We start from the raw sequence: 24718 nt of genomic DNA, 5'->3' as shown, positions 1-24718 counted from the left end.
GACATGAAATTTACTTGAAAATCAAGGACATGAAATGTACACATTGCACTTGAAAACTGTGAATCTTGGACGTAACTAATCACTTAAGAAACAAACAAAACCTCTTAAGAAACAAGCAAACAGTTAATAGTTGTGTCTAATTTCTGAGCCATTGTTGACATTTTGCTGTTGAAAGTTAATTTGAGATTAATGATATCAACCATTGTGATATTCATGACAATCAATCAACTGTTTAATGGTGTTGAAATTACCTGTTGATATATTTAAAAAAAATATTCATTTACATTACGACTTTAGCTATTACGCATAGCCTACAAACCCATGAAAAATGGCATTTGCACTTTTGTGCTGTGCCGACTTTAGTCAGTCTGCAGAATGTTTACCAGTTGAAGCAAGGGGCAAGCAGTGTGTCACCAGTTGTTTGATGTATTTGATAACTGCATGTCAAACCAATCCAGTGAGCATGCAAACTAGCTGTCTAAATGATATTCTCTTTGCTGGTAGTCACATGTACTCTGCTTTGTGTGAGGCAACATGCACCTCAGGGTTGATTGATCCAGAAAATTTGCCATGTCGTTTGGTTTACAAAAGTAAAACCTGGTATGTAGTACACGAGGGTGTCAAATCTGGTTTCATACAAGGTAACTCTCTCTCCAATGTACACACCAACCATACACTTGGATATGCCTTTAGAGAGGCATGCCTTGAAGCTCGACATAAATGGAAAAAAATTATCATTGTATTCAGTGGTATGTCAGTTGGCATTTATTCTGATGGGGTTCACTTCTATGTATTTGACAGTCATGCACGTGGAAGCAATGGAATGAGTGACCCAGATGGAAAGTGTGTTCTTGGGGTCGTTAAATCAGTTGATGAACTATGTCTTTTTCTTCAATCATTGGCCAGTTCTGTAAACTCAAACACAGACAGTATGCAGTTTGATCTGCACACATTTGAATTCCCAACGAGGTACCGCTTTACCCCATTTAGCATAGAAATTCTTGACAGGCGGCAGGGGTTTACTGTCAAGAGAGTTCAGAAGAGAGTCGCTAAGCAGGATAGGATTTTTCATGCAAAGATGCTTAAACTGATGGATGGGAAGTCCTTCAGGAATGTTGTTGATGATCGGCATGATTCAAGTGGTTGCTCTGAAGTAACTCCGGGTTCGGGAATACAAAACTTACTAGAAGGCAGAAATTTGAGAGTTCTTGTTGATGACTTGCATGTTGACAAGTCACCTGGTGTGTTGGCTGGTTCTAACTATTCACAGGAGGAACTGATTGCATGTTTCACAGCGCTTGTTTCAAGTGGGCCCAATTATGTTTGTACCTGTTGTACTCAGACATTCTTTTCTCATAGCATGAAATCAGTAGATAAGTTGCAACATGACAAAAAAGCTACAATTACTCGTTATCTTACTAACTTGAAAAGTGTAGACGGGTTTGAATGGATTTGTCAAGCCTGTTTTGCGGCTGCTAGTCATCAGAAAATACCTAAATTTTGGGTACATAATGGCCTCAAATTTCCTGATAAACCAACAGAGTTGGACCTTTCGAACTTAGAGGAAAGATTGGTTTGTCCAAGGCTACCATTTATGCAGCTAAGGGAGATGCCTAGGGGCGGACAAATCAATCTGAAAGGTAATATTGTTAATGTACCTGCTGATGTCAACAACACAATTAAATCTTTGCAAAGAATGCTTAATGAAAATGAAACAATTATGTTGAAACTAAAGCGCAAATTGTCGTACAAGCATCATGTTGCTTTTGAAAACATTCGCCCAAATAAAGTATTCAATGCTGCGAGATGGTTAATTGAAAACAGTGTACTGTTCCGAAATGAAGGGATAGTTGTCAATGAAAATTGGCTACAATTTCCACATGAAATACCAGCCTTGAATGAACAATTGGAAGATGATGGAAGTGCTAGTACCAATGAAACAGGTGATGGTTGGACTGAGGATGACAGCTGCAGAGACAGACTTACTGGTAATCTCGATACATGCCTGCAAGCGATGGACTTTCGCGAGTTTAATCAGGTCTTGTCAGTAGCCCCAGGTGAAGCAAATTCTCCAATCAGTATATTTCAGGACATACATTCTGAGGCACTTTCTTTTCCTGTCATATTTTGCGGCAATGCTAGAGTAACGAATGATGATCGTTTTGTGCCTCTGCATTATAGTGAAATCTGCAAATGGGAACTCCGTAATGTTGATAGGCGTGTTGCATTGTGTGTGCCAAACATATTTTTCAAATTGAAGCGGCTACAAATAAAACAGATCAGAGACAAGGTTTCTCTTGCAGTGAGGAAATGTAAAACAAAGGGTGCAACTTTCACTGCTGGTGATATTCTTAGTCCTGGTTTTGTTGAAAAACTTACTATGCAAAATGATGGCTACCGAGTACTTCGCACACTTCGTGGCTCACCACCTTACTGGGAAGCATCTAAGCGTGATGTGTTTGCTATGATTCGTCAGCTTGGCATTCCAACCTGGTTTTGTTCTTTTTCGGCAGCTGAAACCAAATGGGTGGCTTTGTTGAGGTCACTGGCGATGCTGGTGCAAGGAAAAGAGCTTTCCACAGAGCAAATAGATAACCTGACTTGGTCTGACAAATGCCTGTTGATTAAATCTGATCCTGTAACATGTGCTAGATATTTTGACCACAGGGTTCAGAACTTCCTGAAGCATGTTCTTCACCACAAATCGCAGCCTATCGGTGAAATACTTGACTTTTTCTACAGAGTTGAATTTCAGCAGCGTGGGTCCCCGCATATTCATATGGTGATCTGGGTTAACGGTGCACCTGTACATGGAGTATCTTCTGATACAACAATAGCTGCATTTGTTGACAAATATGTTTCATGCTGTAAAGATGATACCATGCCTGAATTGATAAATTACCAGACCCACAGGCATGCCCCAACTTGCAGGAAAAATGGCAAAAGCCTCTGTCGCTTTAACTTCCCGATTCCTCCTATGCCAGAGACTATTGTTCTACAGCCGTTGATAGCTTCTGAAGGGAGTGTTGAAAATGCTGGTATGTATGAACAGGTGTTGACTGTTCTGAATGATACACAGGCTGCAGGTGATGCTTTGTCGTTCGATGATTTTCTTGGAAAGCTTGGTATTGATTACGACACATACCTTCGAGTAATACGATCGTCTTTGACTCGGGCAAAGGTATTTTTATAAACGCTCTGTCTCTGAGAATAGAGTGAATAACTATAATTGCGTACTGTTGAAAAGTTGGCAGGCCAACATGGATATCCAGTATATCCTTGATCCATTTTCATGTGTTTCATACATTGTTTCATACATTTCAAAAGGGCAGAGAGGTCTTTCTAACCTTCTCAGTGATGCATGCAGTGAGGCCCAAGAGATTGATAGTGATGTTAGACAACAGGTTAGGAGAATTGGCAATCAGTTTTTGTCTAGTGTTGAAATAGGAGCACAGGAGGCTGTATATCTGGTCCTTCAAATGCCACTACGTAGGTGTTCAAGGGAAGTGGTGTTCATTGATACAAAGAAGACAAACGATAGAACAGCTCTTATAAAACCTTTGTCTGCTCTGAAAGAACTACCAGCAAATTCCAAAAACGTGGAAATGGACAGTGTCTTGAAAAGGTACAAAAGAAGGCCAATTGTTATAGAGCTTTTGTGTTATGCTGATTTTGCATCTTGGTATCAGTGTCCAAACACTAAAGAAAAAATGCCTATATCTCGTGATGATGGTCAAGAATTGCTTGAAACAGAATATGAACATGACACAGTTGATGAATTGGATGTCGCTGATGAAGAAGTACACTTGGATGTTATACAATTTGCCTGTGGGGTTCAATTGAGAAAGAGAAAGCGTCAAAAGGTCTTATACAGCCACGTCACACCGTTAAGTCAAGATGCGGAAGAACATTACCGGGAAAAGATCATGCTGTATTCACATTGGCGGGATGATGAAACTGATCTACTAGGGACATACCAGTCATTTGAAGAGAGCTTTGATGCCAAGTCAGACGAAATAAAAAGCAATCAATCAAAGTATGAGAAAAACGACGAAAGCTTCTTTGAGAGCATAAGTGAAGATCTGGAGTCTGAGCAATTGTATTCTGCAGTTCATCCCGAGGCACATCACCAGGAGATGATCGATCAAGAAGAGACCTTGTTGAGATCCGAAATGCATGGTTGTTTTGATCCTGGGCCTTCTGCAGCAGTCGAGAATTATGATCTTGGTGAAGATTTAGGCATAAGCAGAAAACAGGCTTGTAGTGGAGTGTTGCCTCAACAAGAAATGGACAATGAAAGGTTTTTGGAGAATGTTCGCAAATTGAATTGTGAACAAAAACGTTTTTTTTACCATATCCTGCACAAAGTCAAATCCAATTCATTACCGTTTTACACTTTCTTGTCCGGAGGTGCTGGCTGTGGCAAGTCCGATGTCATTCGTTCCATCAACCAGGCTCTTGTGAAGTATTACAATCACAATCATGATGAGGGTCCAGATACTGTTAAAGTGCTGTTGTGTGCCCCCACAGGAAAAGCCGCACACAATATTGGCGGCAGCACAATACATTCTGCTTTTTGCATACCAGCTTCACAAGGTTTTCAGTTCAGACCACTTGATATGCAGCAATTGAATACAATGCGCTCTCGCTATCAGGCTTTGAAAGTTGTCATCATTGATGAAATCTCCATGGTAGGTCGGGAAATGTTAAATTTCATCAACTTAAGATTGCAAGAAGTGCAAGGATGTGCTCGTCCTTTTGGGAGTGTTAGTGTCCTTGCAGTTGGTGATTTGTTTCAGTTGAGACCTGTACAGGATGCTTGGGTTTTTTCACAAGTCTACAAAACGCCACAAATGCAATGTATGGGAACAAACTTGTGGGTAGACCTTTTCGAGTTTTTTGAATTAAAAGAGATTATGAGGCAAAAAGATGATCGTGAATATGCACTGCTTCTTAATAGGCTGCGGGAAGGGAATCATACAACAGACGATTTAGCTGTACTTGAAAAGAGGCAAGTTCAGAACTTGGCTTTGAGTGATCATGACAAAGACCATCTTCCACATTTGTTTTGCACAAGAGCTGATGTGAATGCCCACAATAGCACTGTCCTAGGCAGTATGCCTGCCTCAGATATTTTTACAATAAAGGCAATTGACACTGTTTCTGGAAATAAAGGTAATGCATTGCATGCTAGCATCCTTTCAAAGATACCAGGGGACCCATCAAAAACAATGGGCCTTCATCAAAACCTTGAACTTGGGGTTGGTATGCCAGCTGAGTTATGCTCAAATATAGACACTGCTGATGGTCTTACAAATGGTGCATCTGGCTTGATAAAGCAATTTGACTTCAGGGTTGAAAATTCATCAAGGTGCAGTATTGTCTGGGTTGAGTTTGATGATCCGACTATTGGCAAAAAGTGGCGTGTCAAGTACAAGCATTTGTATACCAGTGCAATCCCTTTGGCATGGACACCAGTACTTGAGGTATGTCGAAACTTTGCTTTCCGGCATTACAAAACATACCTTATCATTCGTCGCCAGTTTCCATTGTATTTGTCTGCAGGCAAAACAATCCACAAGGCGCAGGGCTCTACCATCAAGAGTGGAGTTTTGCATTTTGGCAAACGAAAAATAGATCATATCCACTATGTTGGCCTTAGTAGAATGAGTAGTCTATCAGGCATCCATATATTGGAATCAAATTGGAAGAAAATCAGCATTTCCACTGCTGTTGAAGCAGAGATGGTCAGACTTAGGACACAGAAGCAGATAGTGGAGTCTTTGCCAGATTTGCATTCTTACGGTGACAGTGTAATGAAAGTCTGTTTCCAAAACTGTAGATCTTTAAGAAAGCACATTGGTGATGTGAAACAAGAGCATAACATGTTGTGTGCGGATATAGTTGGATTTGTCGAAACCAGGCTTTCTGGTGAACTTGGTGAGAATTTTGAAATTGATGGGTTTGATGTTTTGTCTTCAGACCATGGTGAGTCTGCACATGGTCTTGCTGTTTACTATAGACAGGGTGTTGAAGTTAGTCACTCCTCATTCCAAACAATATCAGGTATAGAGTGTGCTGTTTTGTACTTGCCAAATGACATTTTACTATGTTTTGTGTACTGTCCACCAAACATTGCCTCTATTGCAAATTTTTCAGACTTCTTATCTGTGTTTGGAGACAGGGCATCAGCACTTTTTTGTGACTTCCTTAATGATAACATGAAGCTTGTGTTAATGGGTGATTTCAATTTCAATTATCCAGACCGTGGAAGGATTGCGAAACTTTTTAGTGAAGTTCTTGGTTTGAAGCAGCTGATTGATTCTCCAACAACCGAATATGGCAGCTGTCTTGATCACATTTACACCAGTTTGCAAGAAAGTTGCTTGAAGGACTTTGGCGTGTTGGAGACCTACTACTCTGATCATAAGCCGTTATATCTTGCATTTACACAGAGTGAAGTATAGAACCATGCAGCAGCGCTAGCCAAATCTTAACACATTTTGTATATTGTTGTATATATTGGTTTTTGTTTTCTATACCAACTGGAATTGTACAAATAACTACATGTATTTTGTTTTTTATTTTATATCATGCATTTGCCCTGATAGATAACGTGTGTATATTTTAAAAGTCTTGTTGCTAAATATTTCTTGTTTGAATATTTGTTTTTGTGAGTAACAGTGCCAATGCATTCTGATTTATGGATCTTTATACTATTATTATTATTTGCAGATGTCTATTGGACTAGCTTTTGGAAATCGGGCGTCTGGCCCATACAAGACACCTATGAGGGTGTGCATTGTGGCGGTGGATGAAGAGCCGTCCACATTCAGAGGGAAGGATGGCACAGAGCGAAAGGTGTTGGCGTGTGCCGTCAGCGACGGCTGTAAAGTGGTTCGAGTGGTCTGCTATGCGTCCAACCTGTTTGGACGACTCAAGGTATGTCAACTACCTTATTTGTAACCACGCCAAGCATAAGTTTGCCATGGTTTGTTTCATTGTTGGGAGTCATCTTGCATTCTGTCCGTTTCTTGATCATGTAGGTAACAAAAGATTGCTCAGGCCAAAAAAATGGTTTCGTTTTTTATTTCATTTTGTTAGTCATGTTTGTTTGCCTATCTGTATATTTTTGTAAAAATATTTCTCCAATGTACAGTTTCGCTTGGTTCAAAGTGGCCACATTCTCGGTTAACCCAAAGCTTTGATACTTGCAGTGATGTTGTATTGGATCGCTTATCACATACCCACATCACATGACCTCATTTGAACTTGAATTGACCTCATTTTGGACTTGGACTCATTTTGAAATGGCCAAGTTACTAGTTTGAACTGTTTAATCTGGCATCGATACTACTTGCATAGAAGAAGACAAAATTTGACAAGTGGATTTTGTGACAATGCCATTTTGGCGACATTGCAACGTTCTGTGACAAACACTTGTTAACGCCTAAGTTACATTCCTTTGAGGATATTGACCTTAGTTATTATAAATATCAGATTTGTTGAAGGTCTTATCGTAAATTTAATTTGGACACGCAATACCAGAGACTACAATTATTAGTAATGTCTTTGAATTGTTTGCTACACAAACAGATTGCAATTTGTTTGTAAATTAAGCTTTATCTTAAAAATTTCAACTTATCAACCCTATCTTTTATTGGCGTAACTAAAATTAACATGTGTCTGTTGTCCAGGTTGGATCATCCATAGCGATGAGAGAAGTCATCCGGAAGACCGATGCACGACAACCGTATATCGTTATGACAGAAAAGTCGAAGGTATTTGCAACGGCTGCTGTAAGCCACCCAGCCAGCCACACGGACGAGGGGACCACCCTTCTCAACCCTCTGCCGGCAGCAGATGTGCCAATAGCAACGGCACTATCATCTCCATCAAAACAGAAAAACAGCGTGGTGGGGAAGATTGTTCAGGTATAACACTCCCAACAATACTTTGCGTTTTAACTCAGGCTGTATGGTATTACATTTATGTCTTGTATTTGAATACATTTGTACAAGAAATTGTACCTTGACTATACAGTTGTTGATATTTAATACAAACATCGAATCTCTGCAATATTTCATTAATTGAATATCCAAATAAGAACTTCCTTACAAAATATAGGTTTTAGTTGTACTTCCTGGCTCTGCAGGTAATACTGGGAAAACCTTGGTTTTAGCAAGTCATTCAGGGTTATAAGAAACATTATCCTTTGCCCAGATAAGCTGATTTCAGGATTTTGCCCGCACAGTGAAAATCCACACAGAGCTGATAGTTTCCAAGCCTAAGTGAACAAGTATGGTGTCCGTCATTGTTATCTGTCGTCCTAGTTTCCAAGCCTAAGTGAACAAGTATGGTGTCCGTCATTGTCATCTGTCGTCCTCAACAATTTCTTTGAACGGCTTCCCTTCCTAAATGGCTTGGCAAAAAATTGATAAAACTTCATAGGAATATTCCTTGCTTAGAACTCTCCTTAAGGTTGTTCTGGTCTGTTGATTAGTTAATTAGGTCATGGGGGTACATACAGGAGTTTCAATAATGTCAATTTAACAATTTTTTCATAGGCCGAAGTCCTATAATTTTCATTTTTTTTTTTGTAGCATCTTTTGGAGGTCCTCTTTCCTCTCAGGTAACCTGTATTATATAAACTAATATAAACATAACTGGCCCCTCAGGTTTCTTATTTATTGCTACTATGCTGTTTTAGGAGGAAGCACCCCGGACCATTCGGGTCAATGATGAAGAGGTCACCATCAAGGTGGTGAAGGTGGAAGACTCCACCTCCAACTGCAATGTCACACTGTGGAGGGCCGCTGCCGCTGCAGATGTGAGGCCAGGTGACTACATCCGTGTCACAGACGTCATAGTCAACCATTACAATGGTTCAACAAGCCTGTCCACTACTGCTAGAACGAAAATTGAGGTAATTTAACATCCTGCTTGTTTTCAAGTTTAATCAAGATTGAACATAGGGATATCATGATAACCTCTGTTCAAGTTATTGTCATTCATTGTCTTTGTTGGACAGCTTTCCTCAGATTTATTCCTTAGCAACTGTAAAGGCATTTACTTAAAATTAGGTATCATTTATTCCTTCCACATGGAGCTAACATAACCAACACCACCAACCAGTCCATCTTTCAATATATAATCAAAGTATGCCTTAATTTTGGTCAGGATTTAGTTTAGCGCTAAAAGTTGCTTAGCAAACAACCGTATTGCAAAAAGTGGCATCATCCCGTGGTCACAATTGACGTATTGCGATATATGCGCACTGTGCTTAATCAGCCATTAATCAGCCAATGAAAAAAATCGATAGTCTTCAGCCCGGCGCTGCTGGTCCGACATTCGCACCTTTTTACCCTTGAAGAGTATTCATAATACATTTAATTTCTCAAATTAGGAGGGCTTGTTCACTGAAACAAGGTTGGTTTTTGTTCTTTATGGGTATTTTAGTATTTTCGCAGGCGAGTGTTTCTATTACCTCCCCTGTCTCTAAGCACTATTTACAAAAATCTGCCGTACTGTTTTCCTGCTCAGACAATAACGTTAGAGTAGTCTCCCTAAAAACACAGTGCGCGTAGCGTCACGATACGTCAATTGGCCCCATCCCAGAGACCCATAGTTTTAAAAATGAATTACAATAGGGAAAGCTTACAAAATGACTGAAAGCAAGAGGCCAAATCTTTCATATTTTTTTAAAGGCATCATCTAGTGATTCCCAACAAATATTGTTCAAATAATGCCCCTGGGATTAAAATTGGCCTGACCCAGGTTTCACCAATTCAACAAGAAACTGCAATATATCTTATCTTGTCAATGAACTGAGTTATAGGAATTGTACTTGTATGCAATACAATTACATCCATGATGCATTTATATCCTTCAGAAAACTGAAGTGCCAGTGTCTGAACGCGATGTGGTTGTTGTTGGCGCTTGTGTCGACGGTGCTACAGTCGATCTCCTATTGGATGATGACACTGAAGTGAAAGTGCCTGTGGTCATGATGCAGGGGTTAGTTGGGGACGAAGACATTGAGGAGGCATCTGCAGCAGGCTTGCAAGTGCACATAACTTCGCAAGGGCCGGATATCGTGAGCCTGGAGCTGATCGAGGAGGCCTTAATGCTTGGGTGAAAGTTTTCAGACATGCCTGAAGTTCAGGTTTTTTGAAAGGCAATTTTTTTACTTTTCTTAAGTAATTACTATTGAAAGTACCGCCATTTCATACTTTTCTGGTTTTTCAATATTTTGTACTTTCACCCATGTTAATGTGAAAGCCTAACTTGTGCACTACTCGACTGACTCTGAATGGCTAGTCATTCTTTGTGCAATTTCATTGCTGATCTCACTTACCTGTACAATAGTTGAAAGGCATAATGTTTTGTTTTTTCTGTTCTTGTCATATTTGTTCAGTTGACCACTCAATTTCTACTAAAAACATCTTGAAAAAAAGGAACATATTCAATTTATTTCAATTACTGGTCAATATATGCAAGCAAGTTGTGTTTTAAGATAAACTGAATATTTAATCATTGTTTGAAATCCATGTCAGCCTCGATATCAGAATTCACTCTTTGGTAATCTTTGCAAGTCATACCTTCCCTAAGGTTTTACCACTTTATCTCATCATCATTTATAAAAGTTACATTGTGGAAAGTTGCATGTAAAATTACATGGTGGAAAGTTGCATATATGCAATAAACAAGATAGGAAAATGACACTTCAATATATATTTTTACTTTATTAAATGTTCTTGCTAAATGTTCTTGCAAGAACCGTCACACTAGCTCAATGAAAATACACATGTAGTGTTAGTTCATTATTTTGCTCAGGCAATTGTTTTATTTGTTTCAACCTTTGAAGGTGGTCTGGTGCTGTTTTCAATTTGCTGGTAATTAGGCCAAAAAAATTGTTTGTTTCTGGTAACATTGCAAAAACTAAATAGGTATGGGGGTATTTTTAACTTTTTTTTTTATTGATTGATTTTACACAAACAATCTCATTTTTAGGCATTTTTTCCTCCAAAAAAGTCAATAAAAAGATAAGGGGAGGGGTAAAAAAATTATGCGGGGGAGGGTTACCAGAAACAAACAGCTTTTTTTACACCTTACATGTAGTAAACAATTTTCCCTGGTAGGCATCAGTGATGTCGCACGATAGTAGTAAGTTAGTCCAATATTTATATTGCATGAAAGTGTTTTTGCTATGATTTTATTTTGGATTCTTTAGAAGATGATGAACTCCAGATTGCTTGGAAAAAAGTTTGTATTCAAATGTACTACTTTTTTATAACTAACAATATATATGTGAAAAGACCATTAATTTGAAAGAAACAAAACAATTTAGTTGGAATTCTGGATCAAACTCTTTGGAGAACCTTACACTCCAAAAGCTAACTTATGCACCAATGCCACATCAATGAAAAGGCATTTGTCATTATAGAACCATTTGCTTTTTGTTTCAATAGGCTTGCAATACATCAGTATTGTAAATGTTAATGCATGCAACAAAACCAGAAAAAAATAACTTTGGCAATTTCATTTTATTTTTGCTATACAGTTCTCTGGAGTCCAGTCCCTTCAGTTTCACAACATTGTTGTTTAACCACCAGCTTCATACTTGTGACATTGTGTTGGTTTTGGGAAATGCGATCAGAGACCATGGAACAATAACGACACCATAGACTCTTGTTTTACATTACACACGGCCAGGTCAGATTTCCCAAAACACGTAATGTTTAACAGTTTTGTCCATGTACATATTTTGTTACATTTCTGTGTTATTGTTTTGTAAATCGTTGTTCATGTTTAACTCTTTAAACCGGCCCTTTTGAGACACTCTAGTCTTAAGGAGGTTTTGGCCATTAATGCTTCATTATTAACTTTAAAATATTTGAAGTTGCATTAGTCGCTTAATTGTTTTTGCATTACTTTACAGAGGTACATGTGCATATAGTGTTTCATTTATTTAGATGCACATTTGATTTAGTTCCATTTTCGTCTTTGTTTTTTATAATCATTGTATATTAAACTTCTTCGACATGCTCCAGTTCAAAGTGAGATTTTGACCACTAATACTTCACTAACAATATTTGCAGTTGAATTAGTTGATTATTTTTTCTCACTTTACTGGACATACCTTATAGAGTGGTACATGTACACATGATATTTTATGTACGTCTTCTAGAATTGAAAAAAAATGTCTCTTTGAATACCACATGGAATATAAAAAAAGTTTGATTTTTACAATGTGAAGTTTCACAATTCTATAATGGTTTATACTACAAATACTTTGATTGTTATATTTGATTCTCTGGTGCTTGTTCAAACCTGATGCAAGTTGCACAAATAGTTTAAGTTTGTGTCTATATATCACTTGCCTTGTACTCATGGTGACTATTGTGTCAAATTGTTAAACCATCAGAAATACCTGAAATCCCATCTTGTTTCATTTATTGTTTTACTTTTATATTAAAGTTTATGTATATTTCTTTGTGTTCATGTTTTATAAACCCCTTCCCCATTTCAACTAGCTCACTTTGTTGACTCACTTAAGCATATATTAAAATCCGACCAGCCAACCTAAATTAAAGCTCATCCGACTTAGTTGTCATGGTGAGTTTTTGTAATACCAATTTGTCTGTCAGCAATTTTCTTGCATACACACTTGGCCACAGTTTTGATTACTTCTTCATAATACTTCATGTGAATGTTCGTCTCTGATTACGATTGGATATGCATCAAGAGTTGAGAACTAGGTCAAATCTTATCCCTTGGTGGTCCACTACTAAACTTGTATCACATGTAAGGCAATCCGCTGCGTAAGGTCAAGAGTTTGATAAAATTCATTTTAGCTCATTACCACTAGATGCCAGTTTCGGTCCAAGCTTGGTCAGCATGTTTGTCTATGCAATCTAGACAAAAATGGAATGTGGGTAGAGGTCAAAAACTCGGTCACCGGGTCAAATCTTAGAAAATCCTAACAACCACAGAGGCACAATTTTAATCCAATCTTTATGAAACTTGGTCAAAATGTTTGTCTATGAAATCTGTGTTATATGAGGTAAAAAAAAACTAGGCCTAAGAGTCAAATCTTAAAAAATATTATAACCCACTGTAAATGCCACAAGTTTGATCCAATCTTCATGATACTTGGTCAATTTGCCTCATATGATACTTTGAACTAGTTCGAATCTGGGTCTTGTGGGGTCAAAAACTAGCTCACATGGTCAAATCAAAATAAAGATTTACATGAGCGTGCCACAAAAGCCTCTTCTGTGTATGCAGCAGCACGCAAACGCGCGTAAGTAAAATACGTGTTCTTCACCAGCTGGTCCGAGACTAGTAACACACTAAACATCGCAGTGGCGAAGACAGGGTTCAGAAACTTGAATGTTTTTCTAAATGAACTTAGTTTCCTTTTGAATCAGGGCCACGTTGTGAGATTTCATGTCAATAATCCACCAGTACTTTCAGTGCTTTGATTAATTATGTGTAATTGCATTCGCACCTCTCGCTTAACTCAACGTTCAAAGGCACGGGCACATTCACACTTTATTAGCGCCGTCTTTAAACCCTTTTAATCTCTAAAGAACAGATTAATTTGAACTTAATTAACAAAATTATTTTAACTAATGCAAGCTAGAATTAATATGTGACTACTTGCTATACAATCAGTATCATTCGAAAATGGATCGTATTTAATTGTGGTTCCTTCTTTGAACTTATGTTGTCCGCCGACTTTTAGAATAGCTAGTGCCAGTAATAAATGTATTGCTTTAGATTCACATGTTGTTTTTTTAAGATATGAAAGATGCAAATGTGTCTTACTTATATTGTTGTCTGGTCTTTAATCTATCTTATATATATGTGACTACGTGCTAATTTTTTGGAGAAATGAAAGATTCAAATGTGTCTGATTGATATTTTATCCATGTATCATGTGTATTCAGTGTCATGCGAAAATAGATCTTATTTCTTAATTTCCACCTTCACACTTTATTAGCGCCGACTCAGTAAATTAATTAATTTAATAAAAAAAGAGCAACGGTGAGGTGGATCAATTTTAAGTGCACACCACTTCAGCAATAAATGAAAGTTATTTTGGCTGTAAATCCGATATTTCCAGTACAGTAGCCATGTTCCTGTGAATTGAGATGATAAGATAAGATCACCACAGCAGGTTGCTAATACACAGTGTAGACTGAAATGAAAACAGTTATTTTGGCTGTAAATCCAATTCCAGTACAGTAGCCATGTTCCTGTGTATTGAACTGATAAGATCATCACAGCAGGTTGCAAATACACAGTGTAGACTTCCCCTGTTTTATTATAGTAATTGTTATTTACCTGCTTGGAATAAATGGTGTATTCATTCGGGTCTGATGGCGTTACAATTTCATGAAACAATGGATATATTGGCGTGATGGAACATGATTTATAAATCAAGCTGACAGAATAGTATCAGCTTTTAATTATGTGTAATTTAATACGCATCTCCCCCGTAACTCAACGTTCAATGGCACGCGCACTTAACAACATTATAAAATATCATGTGCATCATTATTTTTCTTTTTTATAAATTATGTACAAATATTATATGTTATACATGTTGTTTTGTGTTTTTTTTTACTCAACCATAAAGAAGTAATATAACATTGTTATACAGTACAGCCAAAGCGGAACAAACGTATTTCGCGATCCGCGGCGGCAAGGCGAAACGAGTCGATGCCGCGTCAGTCGTTGAAGCCGTGTCAGTATGCGGCGGCAAGTCGCATTTCGCCGCGAAACTTCGCATCTGTCCGCCGAGGCATGCCGCGGTCCGCGACATGATGCCGAGTCGATGCGATCATAAAATATTTTTTTTTAATTATTAGTTACATGTAGTTAACAAATTTTGAAAGAACAATTATAATAATAATTAAAATCATAATAAATTTATTGTGCGCGGATTGTATTAGCATATACATGTAAGCATAGTTAATGTGTCCTATTATTAAGTTTGTTTCCCGCCCGTAGCGTATGTATTTCACACATAAACAAGGTCACGTAATTATGTTTTCGCACATACAAGTGGTCAAGGCTCCAGCATATGGTGGATTTATAAATTAATTGCATGTTGATTCCGCTATTATATTTTAGCTGAGAAAATTAGCAGTTTGAAGCCACATCAATAATCAAGACGGTGACGACGTATTTGTAGTTTTGTAAATTATCAGCTTATTACAACTATTGTTTGAATATGCGTATTTATTTTATACTTTCCGGTGGTTTATAGAGAAATATCAGTGAATTAAAACTGATAATTTCACTGTTTCAAACAATGAAAATTATCAGTGAGAATTATCGATAATTTTCACTGTTTATGTTAAATGACGTCATTTTTTGGACGAAATGACGTCATTTTCCCAACGTAATTCTTTAGTTAAACTCTTTAACAATGTATATAAACTGTGAAAAAAAGCATAAAATAAAAAGAAAATTTGTTGGGTTCGGTGGATTATCGATTTTAATTCACTCGTGATCATATAAAATGTATATTTTCACTCGTGGCTGCGCCACTCGTGAAAATATTATTTTCTATGATCACTCGTGAATTAAAATCGATAATCCACCGAATCCAACAAATATCCTCTATATAAATACGTTTTATTTTGTTCATATTATACAGTTTATATCGCTACTAATTACCCGATAATCCCGTATATTCCAGTTTTAAAGCAAATGCTGGTAAATATTTACGATACACAAACATTCTCGATATTTCCTTAAGTATCAAATACATTTGGGCATTTGTTACTATTTATAGAGATGATGAAATAACGTCTAATCGGGGCGTTTTTTTTCTCCACTGAACACGCGATTTACGCCTGACGTGATGTTCATGTATTTATACAGCACAAAATACACCCAAACTTTCCAAACGACGTTCTACATGTCTGCATAATTTTCGCGCGCTTTTTATGAAACAAAGGATATTTAAGCACTGTTTATTTGACGCTAGAATTTGCCAAAGGACGCGTTAGCATTAAAATTCTGAAGTGTGTTTCGGATTACAAATATAATAATGATAATCGAACGAAACATAAACAGTTGCGCGTAATTAATTCTACGCTACACATACATGTATGTACATGTAGGTGGATATCTTTTCACTCGATCCGCCGCGTACGTATGCGGCGGATTTACTCTGCGAAAGTACGCGAGGTTAATACAGACTCAGCGTCGTTGCGCGGATCGATGCCGAGTGCCACGGCGATACGCCGCGTGAACACACGATTCGGCCGCCGCGGACTAATAATCTGGCCGTGGCGTAGCCGCGGATTATGTTTGTGCCGCTTTGGCTGTACTGTATATAAATCTCGTTAATTTTGCAAAATTCTACATTAAATAAAGAAATATATATTTTTTTAAAGTGTACGTGCTTGATTTATTTATATAAAATAACAGTTTTTCTAATACACTCGGAATTTGACATTCAATTTGATGCATTCCACATTTTTATTTAAAGCGGCCAATTCTGCGCTCGGCCGCTGATGGTGTATTGTAATATATATAATTCTGATAAGAAACAGTAGCACACAACAGGAATTTGGTTGATAAAAAGAACTGATATATTTATTGAAAGTGAATAACAACACCAACTAAAAATGTTTTGAAAATATAAATTTGCCCAGAATAGTTGTATAAAATTATTCATCTAGTGGCCAAGTGCATTAATCCCGATCGCTGTTGGGTATTTTACTGTTTAGTAACACCTTAATACCATCATTTTTAAACTTCTTTGCATATGTATATGTAACATAGTTGTATGTATAGTTTATCAATTTTTATTCTATGTTTTTATATTATGTACCACTTATTAGTTAGTATGTACAATATATTTATATACACATTGCGTCCCATATGCCGGTGTATGTCCTGGATTTTTTTTTACATATCATTACTTTCTATAATCATAATCTGATTTGAAATTGAGGGTAACATAATCATTGACAGACAAGCTTATCTTAAGCTGTGCAGTTTTATTTCATTACAAACAGCTGCAAATATTTAATTTCTTGTTTATACAAATGAGACTATTTCCAGTTATTTTTTTTTATTTCTTGCATAAATATTTGGGAATATTTCAGCCTTTTTTTTCAAAATTCGGCTCTTACAAGAGGTGGCCTCCACGTGGCAAGAGCTGGGCAACATATTCATAATGTTGGCAAACTACCTCATGTATATATGAGTCGTGTTCTGGGAAGAAAAAGGAGCTTAATGCATGTTCGTAAAATGTCATCCCAGATTAGCCTACGCAGTCCGCACAGGCTAATCTGGGACGACACTTTCCGCTTTTATGGTATTTTTAGTTTCAAGGAAGTCACTCCTCACCGAAAATCACGTTTGGGCGAAAAGTGTCGTCCCTTATTAGCAGTGTGGACTGCACAGGCTAATCAGTGACGATACTTTACGCACATGTATTAAGCCCACTTTTATGAGAACGCGCCTCACATATATATAGTGCTTTATTTTTAAACTTAAATCAATATTTAACGAAGTCATCATTGATTATATTAAATATAGAGAGAAATTGAGTGCTTGTGCTTTATCTTTAAACTTAAATCAATATTTAACGAAGTCATTATTGACTAAATAAATATGTACATCTTTTCAATCAATTATAAACGGCACTTATAGCTTAGTTTCGTTTATATATAGAGAAATTGAGTGCTTTTCGGTGATTCTGTGCTGTCGCGGGAGTGCTTTTCGGTGGCCACCAAAAATAGTAATGAGCTTTATATTTAAACTTTTTATTTAATGAAGTCATTATTGACTAAATAAATATGTACATCTTTCAATCCATAAAAATCAGCCCTTATAATTAACTTTCATGTATATATAGAGAACTTGAGTGCTTTTCGGTGATTCTCTGCTGTCGCGGGAGTGCTTTTCGGTCTTCACATGAAGTGCTTTTCGGTCGGTATATTGCTGATATTTATCCAATTTTGGGCATTAATATCTCATTATAAACACAAGGTAGTATAAATATGCATGAAATATGACCATTTATAACTAATTTAAACCGTTTACACATAATAGGAACGCAAATATTATATATATAGCGAGAAATTGAGTGCTTTTCGGTCTTCACATGAAGTGCTTTTCGGTCGGTATATTGCCGATATTTATCCAATTTTGGGCATTAATACCTCATAATAAACACAAGGTAGTATAAATATGCATGAAATATAACCATTTATAACTAATTTAAACCGTTTACACACAATAGGAACGCAAATATTATATATATAGCGAGAAATTGAGTGCTTTTCGGTCTTCACATGAAGTGCTTTTCGGTCGGTATATTGCCGATATTTATCCAATTTTGGGCATTAATACCTCATTATAAACACAAGGTAGTGTAAATATGCATGAAATATAACCATTTATAAATAATTTAAACCGTTTACACACAATAGGAACGCAAATATTATATATATATATAGCGAGAAATTAAGTGCTTTTCGGTCTTCACATGAAGTGCTTTTTGGTCGGTATATTGCCGATATTTATCCAATTTTGGGCATTAATACCTCATAATAAACACAAGGTAGTATAAATATGCATGAAATATAACCATTTATAACTAATTTAAACCGTTTACACACAATAGGAACGCAAATATTATATATATAGCGAGAAATTGAGTGCTTTTCGGTCTTCACATGAAGTGCTTTTTGGTCGGTATATTGCCGATATTAATCCAATTTTGGGCATTAATACCTCGTAATAAACACAAGGTAGTATAAATATGCATGAAATATAACCATTTATAACTAATTTAAACCGTTTACACACAATAGGAACGCAAATATTATATATATAGCGAGAAATTGAGTGCTTTTCGGTCTTCACATGAAGTGTATTTCGGTCGGTATATTGCTGATATTTATCCAATTTTGGGCATTAATATCTCATTATAAACACAAGGTAGTATAAATATGCATGAAATATGACCATTTATAACTAATTTAAACCGTTTACACATAATAGGAACGCAAATATTATATATATAGCGAGAAATTGAGTGCTTTTCGGTCTTCACATGAAGTGCTTTTCGGTCGGTATATTGCCGATATTTATCCAATTTTGGGCATTAATACCTCATAATAAACACAAGGTAGTATAAATATGCATGAAATATAACCATTTATAACTAATTTAAACCGTTTACACACAATAGGAACGCAAAAATTATATATATAGCGAGAAATTGAGTGCTTTTCGGTCTTCACATGAAGTGCTTTTCGGTCGGTATATTGCCGATATTTATCCAATTTTGGGCATTAATACCTCATAATAAACACAAGGTAGTATAAATATGCATGAAATATAACCATTTATAACTAATTTAAACCGTTTACACACAATAGGAACGCAAATATTATATATATAGCGAGAAATTGAGTGCTTTTCGGTCTTCACATGAAGTGCTTTTCGGTCGGTATATTGCCGATATTTATCCAATTTTGGGCATTAATACCTCATTATAAACACAAGGTAGTGTAAATATGCATGAAATATAACCATTTATAAATAATTTAAACCGTTTACACACAATAGGAACGCAAATATTATATATATATATAGCGAGAAATTAAGTGCTTTTCGGTCTTCACATGAAGTGCTTTTTGGTCGGTATATTGCCGATATTTATCCAATTTTGGGCATTAATACCTCATAATAAACACAAGGTAGTATAAATATGCATGAAATATAACCATTTATAACTAATTTAAACCGTTTACACACAATAGGAACGCAAATATTATATATATAGCGAGAAATTGAGTGCTTTTCGGTCTTCACATGAAGTGCTTTTTGGTCGGTATATTGCCGATATTAATCCAATTTTGGGCATTAATACCTCGTAATAAACACAAGGTAGTATAAATATGCATGAAATATAACCATTTATAACTAATTTAAACCGTTTACACACAATAGGAACGCAAATATTATATATATAGCGAGAAATTGAGTGCTTTTCGGTCTTCACATGAAGTGCTTTTCGGTCGGTATATTGCCGATATTTATCCAATTTTGGGCATTAATACCTCATAATAAACACAAGGTAGTATAAATATGCATGAAATATAACCATTTATAACTAATTTAAACCGTTTACACACAATAGGAACGCAAATATTATATATATAGCGAGAAATTGAGTGCTTTTCGGTCTTCACATGAAGTGCTTTTCGGTCGGTATATTGCCGATATTTATCCAATTTTGGGCATTAATACCTCATTATAAACACAAGGTAGTGTAAATATGCATGAAATATAACCATTTATAAATAATTTAAACCGTTTACACACAATAGGAACGCAAATATTATATATATATATAGCGAGAAATTAAGTGCTTTTCGGTCTTCACATGAAGTGCTTTTTGGTCGGTATATTGCCGATATTTATCCAATTTTGGGCATTAATACCTCATAATAAACACAAGGTAGTATAAATATGCATGAAATATAACCATTTATAACTAATTTAAACCGTTTACACACAATAGGAACGCAAATATTATATATATAGCGAGAAATTGAGTGCTTTTCGGTCTTCACATGAAGTGCTTTTTGGTCGGTATATTGCCGATATTAATCCAATTTTGGGCATTAATACCTCGTAATAAACACAAGGTAGTATAAATATGCATGAAATATAACCATTTATAACTAATTTAAACCGTTTACACACAATAGGAACGCAAATATTATATATATAGCGAGAAATTGAGTGCTTTTCGGTCTTCACATGAAGTGTATTTCGGTCGGTATATTGCTGATATTTATCCAATTTTGGGCATTAATATCTCATTATAAACACAAGGTAGTATAAATATGCATGAAATATGACCATTTATAACTAATTTAAACCGTTTACACATAATAGGAACGCAAATATTATATATATAGCGAGAAATTGAGTGCTTTTCGGTCTTCACATGAAGTGCTTTTCGGTCGGTATATTGCCGATATTTATCCAATTTTGGGCATTAATACCTCATAATAAACACAAGGTAGTATAAATATGCATGAAATATAACCATTTATAACTAATTTAAACCGTTTACACACAATAGGAACGCAAATATTATATATATAGCGAGAAATTGAGTGCTTTTCGGTCTTCACATGAAGTGCTTTTCGGTCGGTATATTGCCGATATTTATCCAATTTTGGGCATTAATACCTCATTATAAACACAAGGTAGTGTAAATATGCATGAAATATAACCATTTATAACTAATTTAAACCGTTTACACACAATAGGAACGCAAATATTATATATATATCAGTGCCTTCCCCAGGAATTTGTTCAGGCGGCCCGGGGGTGGGTTCGGGAGGGGTGTCCCCTCCCGACTTTGATTTTTTTTTTAAATTAACGTGTCAATTCACGTTCTGTGGTGCGTTATAACTCAAAGAAAAACAGCGTCAAAAGACGTCATTTGGTGCACTATGACTCTTCAAAAAAATCCCCCAGTCATTTAAAAATATATTTTTTTATTGTTTAATTGTTTTAAAACTTTTCCGCACAAATAGTAAAATCCCGACTCGAACGATTCCCCAATACATCCGTTTCAACCCGACTCTATTACTGTATACTTACTATTTTTCAAGTTTCTATTTATTACCCGATAATCCCGTTTATTCCGTTTTTATCAATCTCTTTCTGGTAAATATTTACGATAAAAGCTTTCAGTTATTTCTTTAACACAAACCTTGCCATTTTTTAAGTGACTATTTATAGATTTTATGAAATATTGCCTCTGAATATGCGTCAATCCCCTAACCTGTTGTGTGCTTGTTAAAACGCTCAATACACGTCATTTGTATGCAATAGACGCGACGTTGTACATGCTGCATAATTTTCGCGCTCTTTTTAATTGAGAAAAAGATTCGACACAAAATAAATTTGCACTGCTTATTTGAAGCAAAAATATTTAACGTTGCTGTAACATTTACATTCGGTATGTGTTTCGGATTAAAAACGCGTTAACATCGACTTACGGTAATGGGTTTCGGATTACAAATTTAATTATTCCCATTTGAGATTTCAACAAATATTAACCGTTGCGTAATAAATTCAACGATAATTTGTTTACACACTTTACGAGTCGAATAAATGTTTTGACGGAATTATGCATGAAATTCACGTTGTCCACGAGGATCACGGCCGGTTGCCATCATCAGTCTTCTAACTATCGATTATCGGACGAAACATTTACAAGTGTGCGTAATTAATTCAACGAAAATTTGTTAAAGCGCATTACGAGTCGAATAAATGTCAAAAAAACGAGGTGAATCAGTTCTATAAATGGACATGTTGAAATATACATGTTCTGGAATTAAATAAATTGTTATCACATAATTGTAACCGCTATAATAATTAATTGTTTACCACTTGCAATTAATTTCGCGTATTAATTATGAGTCATAGGTAACACTTGTTTACAGTAAAAAGGTGTGATGATGATGCCCGAAACCGTCTTTAATGTTGTGCACTGTACTAATTACCGGTTTTATATTACTCAAATGGTACAACTATTTGCTAATCAAGCTGCGATAAACTCTTATTTCATGCCCGACGTCAATCAAAAATAATGGTCGATAGTTAACCCCGCCCCCATAAGCATTCGCGTAACCGATTGGACGATGAACTTCACAGTTTGACGACTGGAAAGTTACCAGATACATCCTTGTCAGCATTTAAATGACCGTGTAATGTTAGAATAATCGATACGCGCGTCATGCTATTCTCTTATCAGTGGATTATCCATTACCCCATGTGGTGTTTATGGCGATTACTTGTGAAAGTAGGTACCGAGTGCTCTTTTAAAACAGGGAATATTGATACACTGATAGGGAAACCTTGATTTTTTTGGACAATCTCCACTTTCTTTTACTGAAGAATACACTGATCGGAAAATTTCAAGCGCCCCGGGGACTCTGATTTCGAAATTCAAGCGCCCCGGCAAGGGGCGCTTAAATGGCCTGGGGAAGGCACTGCTATATATAGCGAGAAATTAAGTGCTTTTCGGTCTTCACATGAAGTGCTTTTTGGTCGGTATATTGCCGATATTTATCCAATTTTGGGCATTAATACCTCATAATAAACACAAGGTAGTATAAATATGCATGAAATATAACCATTTATAACTAATTTAAACCGTTTACACACAATAGGAACGCAAATATTATATATATAGCGAGAAATTGAGTGCTTTTCGGTCTTCACATGAAGTGCTTTTTGGTCGGTATATTGCCGATATTAATCCAATTTTGGGCATTAATACCTCGTAATAAACACAAGGTAGTATAAATATGCATGAAATATAACCATTTATAACTAATTTAAACCGTTTACACACAATAGGAACGCAAATATTATATATATAGCGAGAAATTGAGTGCTTTTCGGTCTTCACATGAAGTGCTTTTCGGTCGGTATATTGCCGATATTTATCCAATTTTGGACATTAATACCTCATAATAAACCCAAGGTAGTATAAATATGCATGAAATATGACCATTTATAACTAATTTAATCCGTTTACACACAATAGGAATGCAAATATTCATATATATAGCGAGAAATTGAGTGCTTTTCGGTCTTCACATGCAGTGCTTTTCGGTCGGTAATTGCCGATATTTACCATTTTGGGCACAATGTAGTATAAACATACACTCATGTAACCATTTATTACTAATTAAACTCGTTAACACACACTAAAAACGATATATTGCATATATATAGAGAGAAATTGAGTGCTTTTCGGTGCTTTTCGGTGCTTTTTTGGTTATTGTATGGACCGGTTATTTCCCATTAAGAAAATATCTGCCTGGGTAGATGAACAGCTGAAAGACCATTTTTAAGGGTCTTCCCGATTAATTAAAGTTGGTATGACACTTTTTGTTGTTGACATTTTTTTATATATCACAATTACCTGCCAGTAGTACTCGCGAGGGGAGTCTGGCAGTATTTAAAGATAGATAGTATTTGATTAAATTAGTGCAAGTCACTGAAATGGTTTATGCATTTGTAGATTTGTATAATGTCTAAATATGATAAAAAGGACCACGAAAATAAATGATTAAATAAAATAATGAATGCATGAAAACTACTTTTCCTTAAATAATGCTGATGGCAATAACCAAATCATGCTCAATTGTGTCTAGGCTTGACAAAGACAATGATTTTCTCGCGAAAACATATTACATTCTGACTTTGTAAAATTAAACAGTTTAACAATATAAATTGAAATAATTAAAACAACAAACTAAACATTACTTACTCTTCCTTTTCCTTTTCGCCCATTTTCTGTTAGTGGAATTTATTTTTAATTATTTGTTTACAAACAAGCTAAGCGGAAATTACGTTCCCGCGAAAATAAGGTTACATGCAACTCTAAGGTTTGGGATTGTTCTCGATACACCATAAAAAACATAACGATCTGCCTTGAAAACCATCTTTTAAAAGATCGTTGTATAAAATGCAAATGTAATTTTCTCATTAGTGATATTATTTAAGAAAACTACTTTTAATAACTATGCAAGGTGAAATGCTGACCGAATCTTGCTTTATCAACATTTATTGCAGATGGAGTATTGGACTAAATTAAAGAGACCTTTTCACGTTTTGGTAAATTGACAAAATAAAA

General features: G+C 35.9%; 2 protein-coding genes across 2 annotated transcripts in view; one reads left to right on the top strand and one right to left on the bottom strand.

Annotated features, from left to right (window-relative positions):
- Positions 1-24487, bottom strand: part of LOC127835820 (retinoblastoma-associated protein-like) — a 98038-nt gene extending 73551 nt beyond the window's left edge. The window contains exon 1 of the mRNA XM_052362253.1: positions 24353-24487. Within this exon, the coding sequence (XP_052218213.1) occupies positions 24353-24375 (23 nt within the window). The 5' untranslated portion in view covers positions 24376-24487. The remainder of the gene's footprint in view (positions 1-24352) is intronic.
- On the top strand, positions 6742-11242 carry LOC127833612 (uncharacterized). The gene is made up of 4 exons (XM_052358973.1): positions 6742-6942; positions 7698-7934; positions 8711-8926; positions 9893-11242. Exons 1-4 carry the CDS (start codon positions 6790-6792, stop codon positions 10136-10138), a joined length of 852 nt encoding a protein of 283 aa, XP_052214933.1. The 5' UTR covers positions 6742-6789; the 3' UTR covers positions 10139-11242.
- Positions 24488-24718: the final 231 nt, after the last annotated feature.

The sequence above is a fragment of the Dreissena polymorpha genome, chromosome 6 (genome assembly GCF_020536995.1).
Source record: "Dreissena polymorpha isolate Duluth1 chromosome 6, UMN_Dpol_1.0, whole genome shotgun sequence".
NCBI lineage: Eukaryota > Metazoa > Mollusca > Bivalvia > Myida > Dreissenidae > Dreissena > Dreissena polymorpha.
This window is presented reverse-complemented; position numbering and strand designations above follow the sequence as displayed.

Excerpts from the sequence above, each read along its gene's own strand:
- LOC127833612 (XM_052358973.1), top strand. The coding sequence starts at position 6,790 with ATGAGGGTGTGCATTGTGGCGGTGGATGAAGAGCCGTCCACATTCAGA. Across the intron at positions 7,935-8,710 it reads TGGTGGGGAAGATTGTTCAG|GAGGAAGCACCCCGGACCAT; the intron begins GTATAACACTCC and ends ATGCTGTTTTAG. Across the intron at positions 8,927-9,892 it reads CTGCTAGAACGAAAATTGAG|AAAACTGAAGTGCCAGTGTC; the intron begins GTAATTTAACAT and ends TATATCCTTCAG.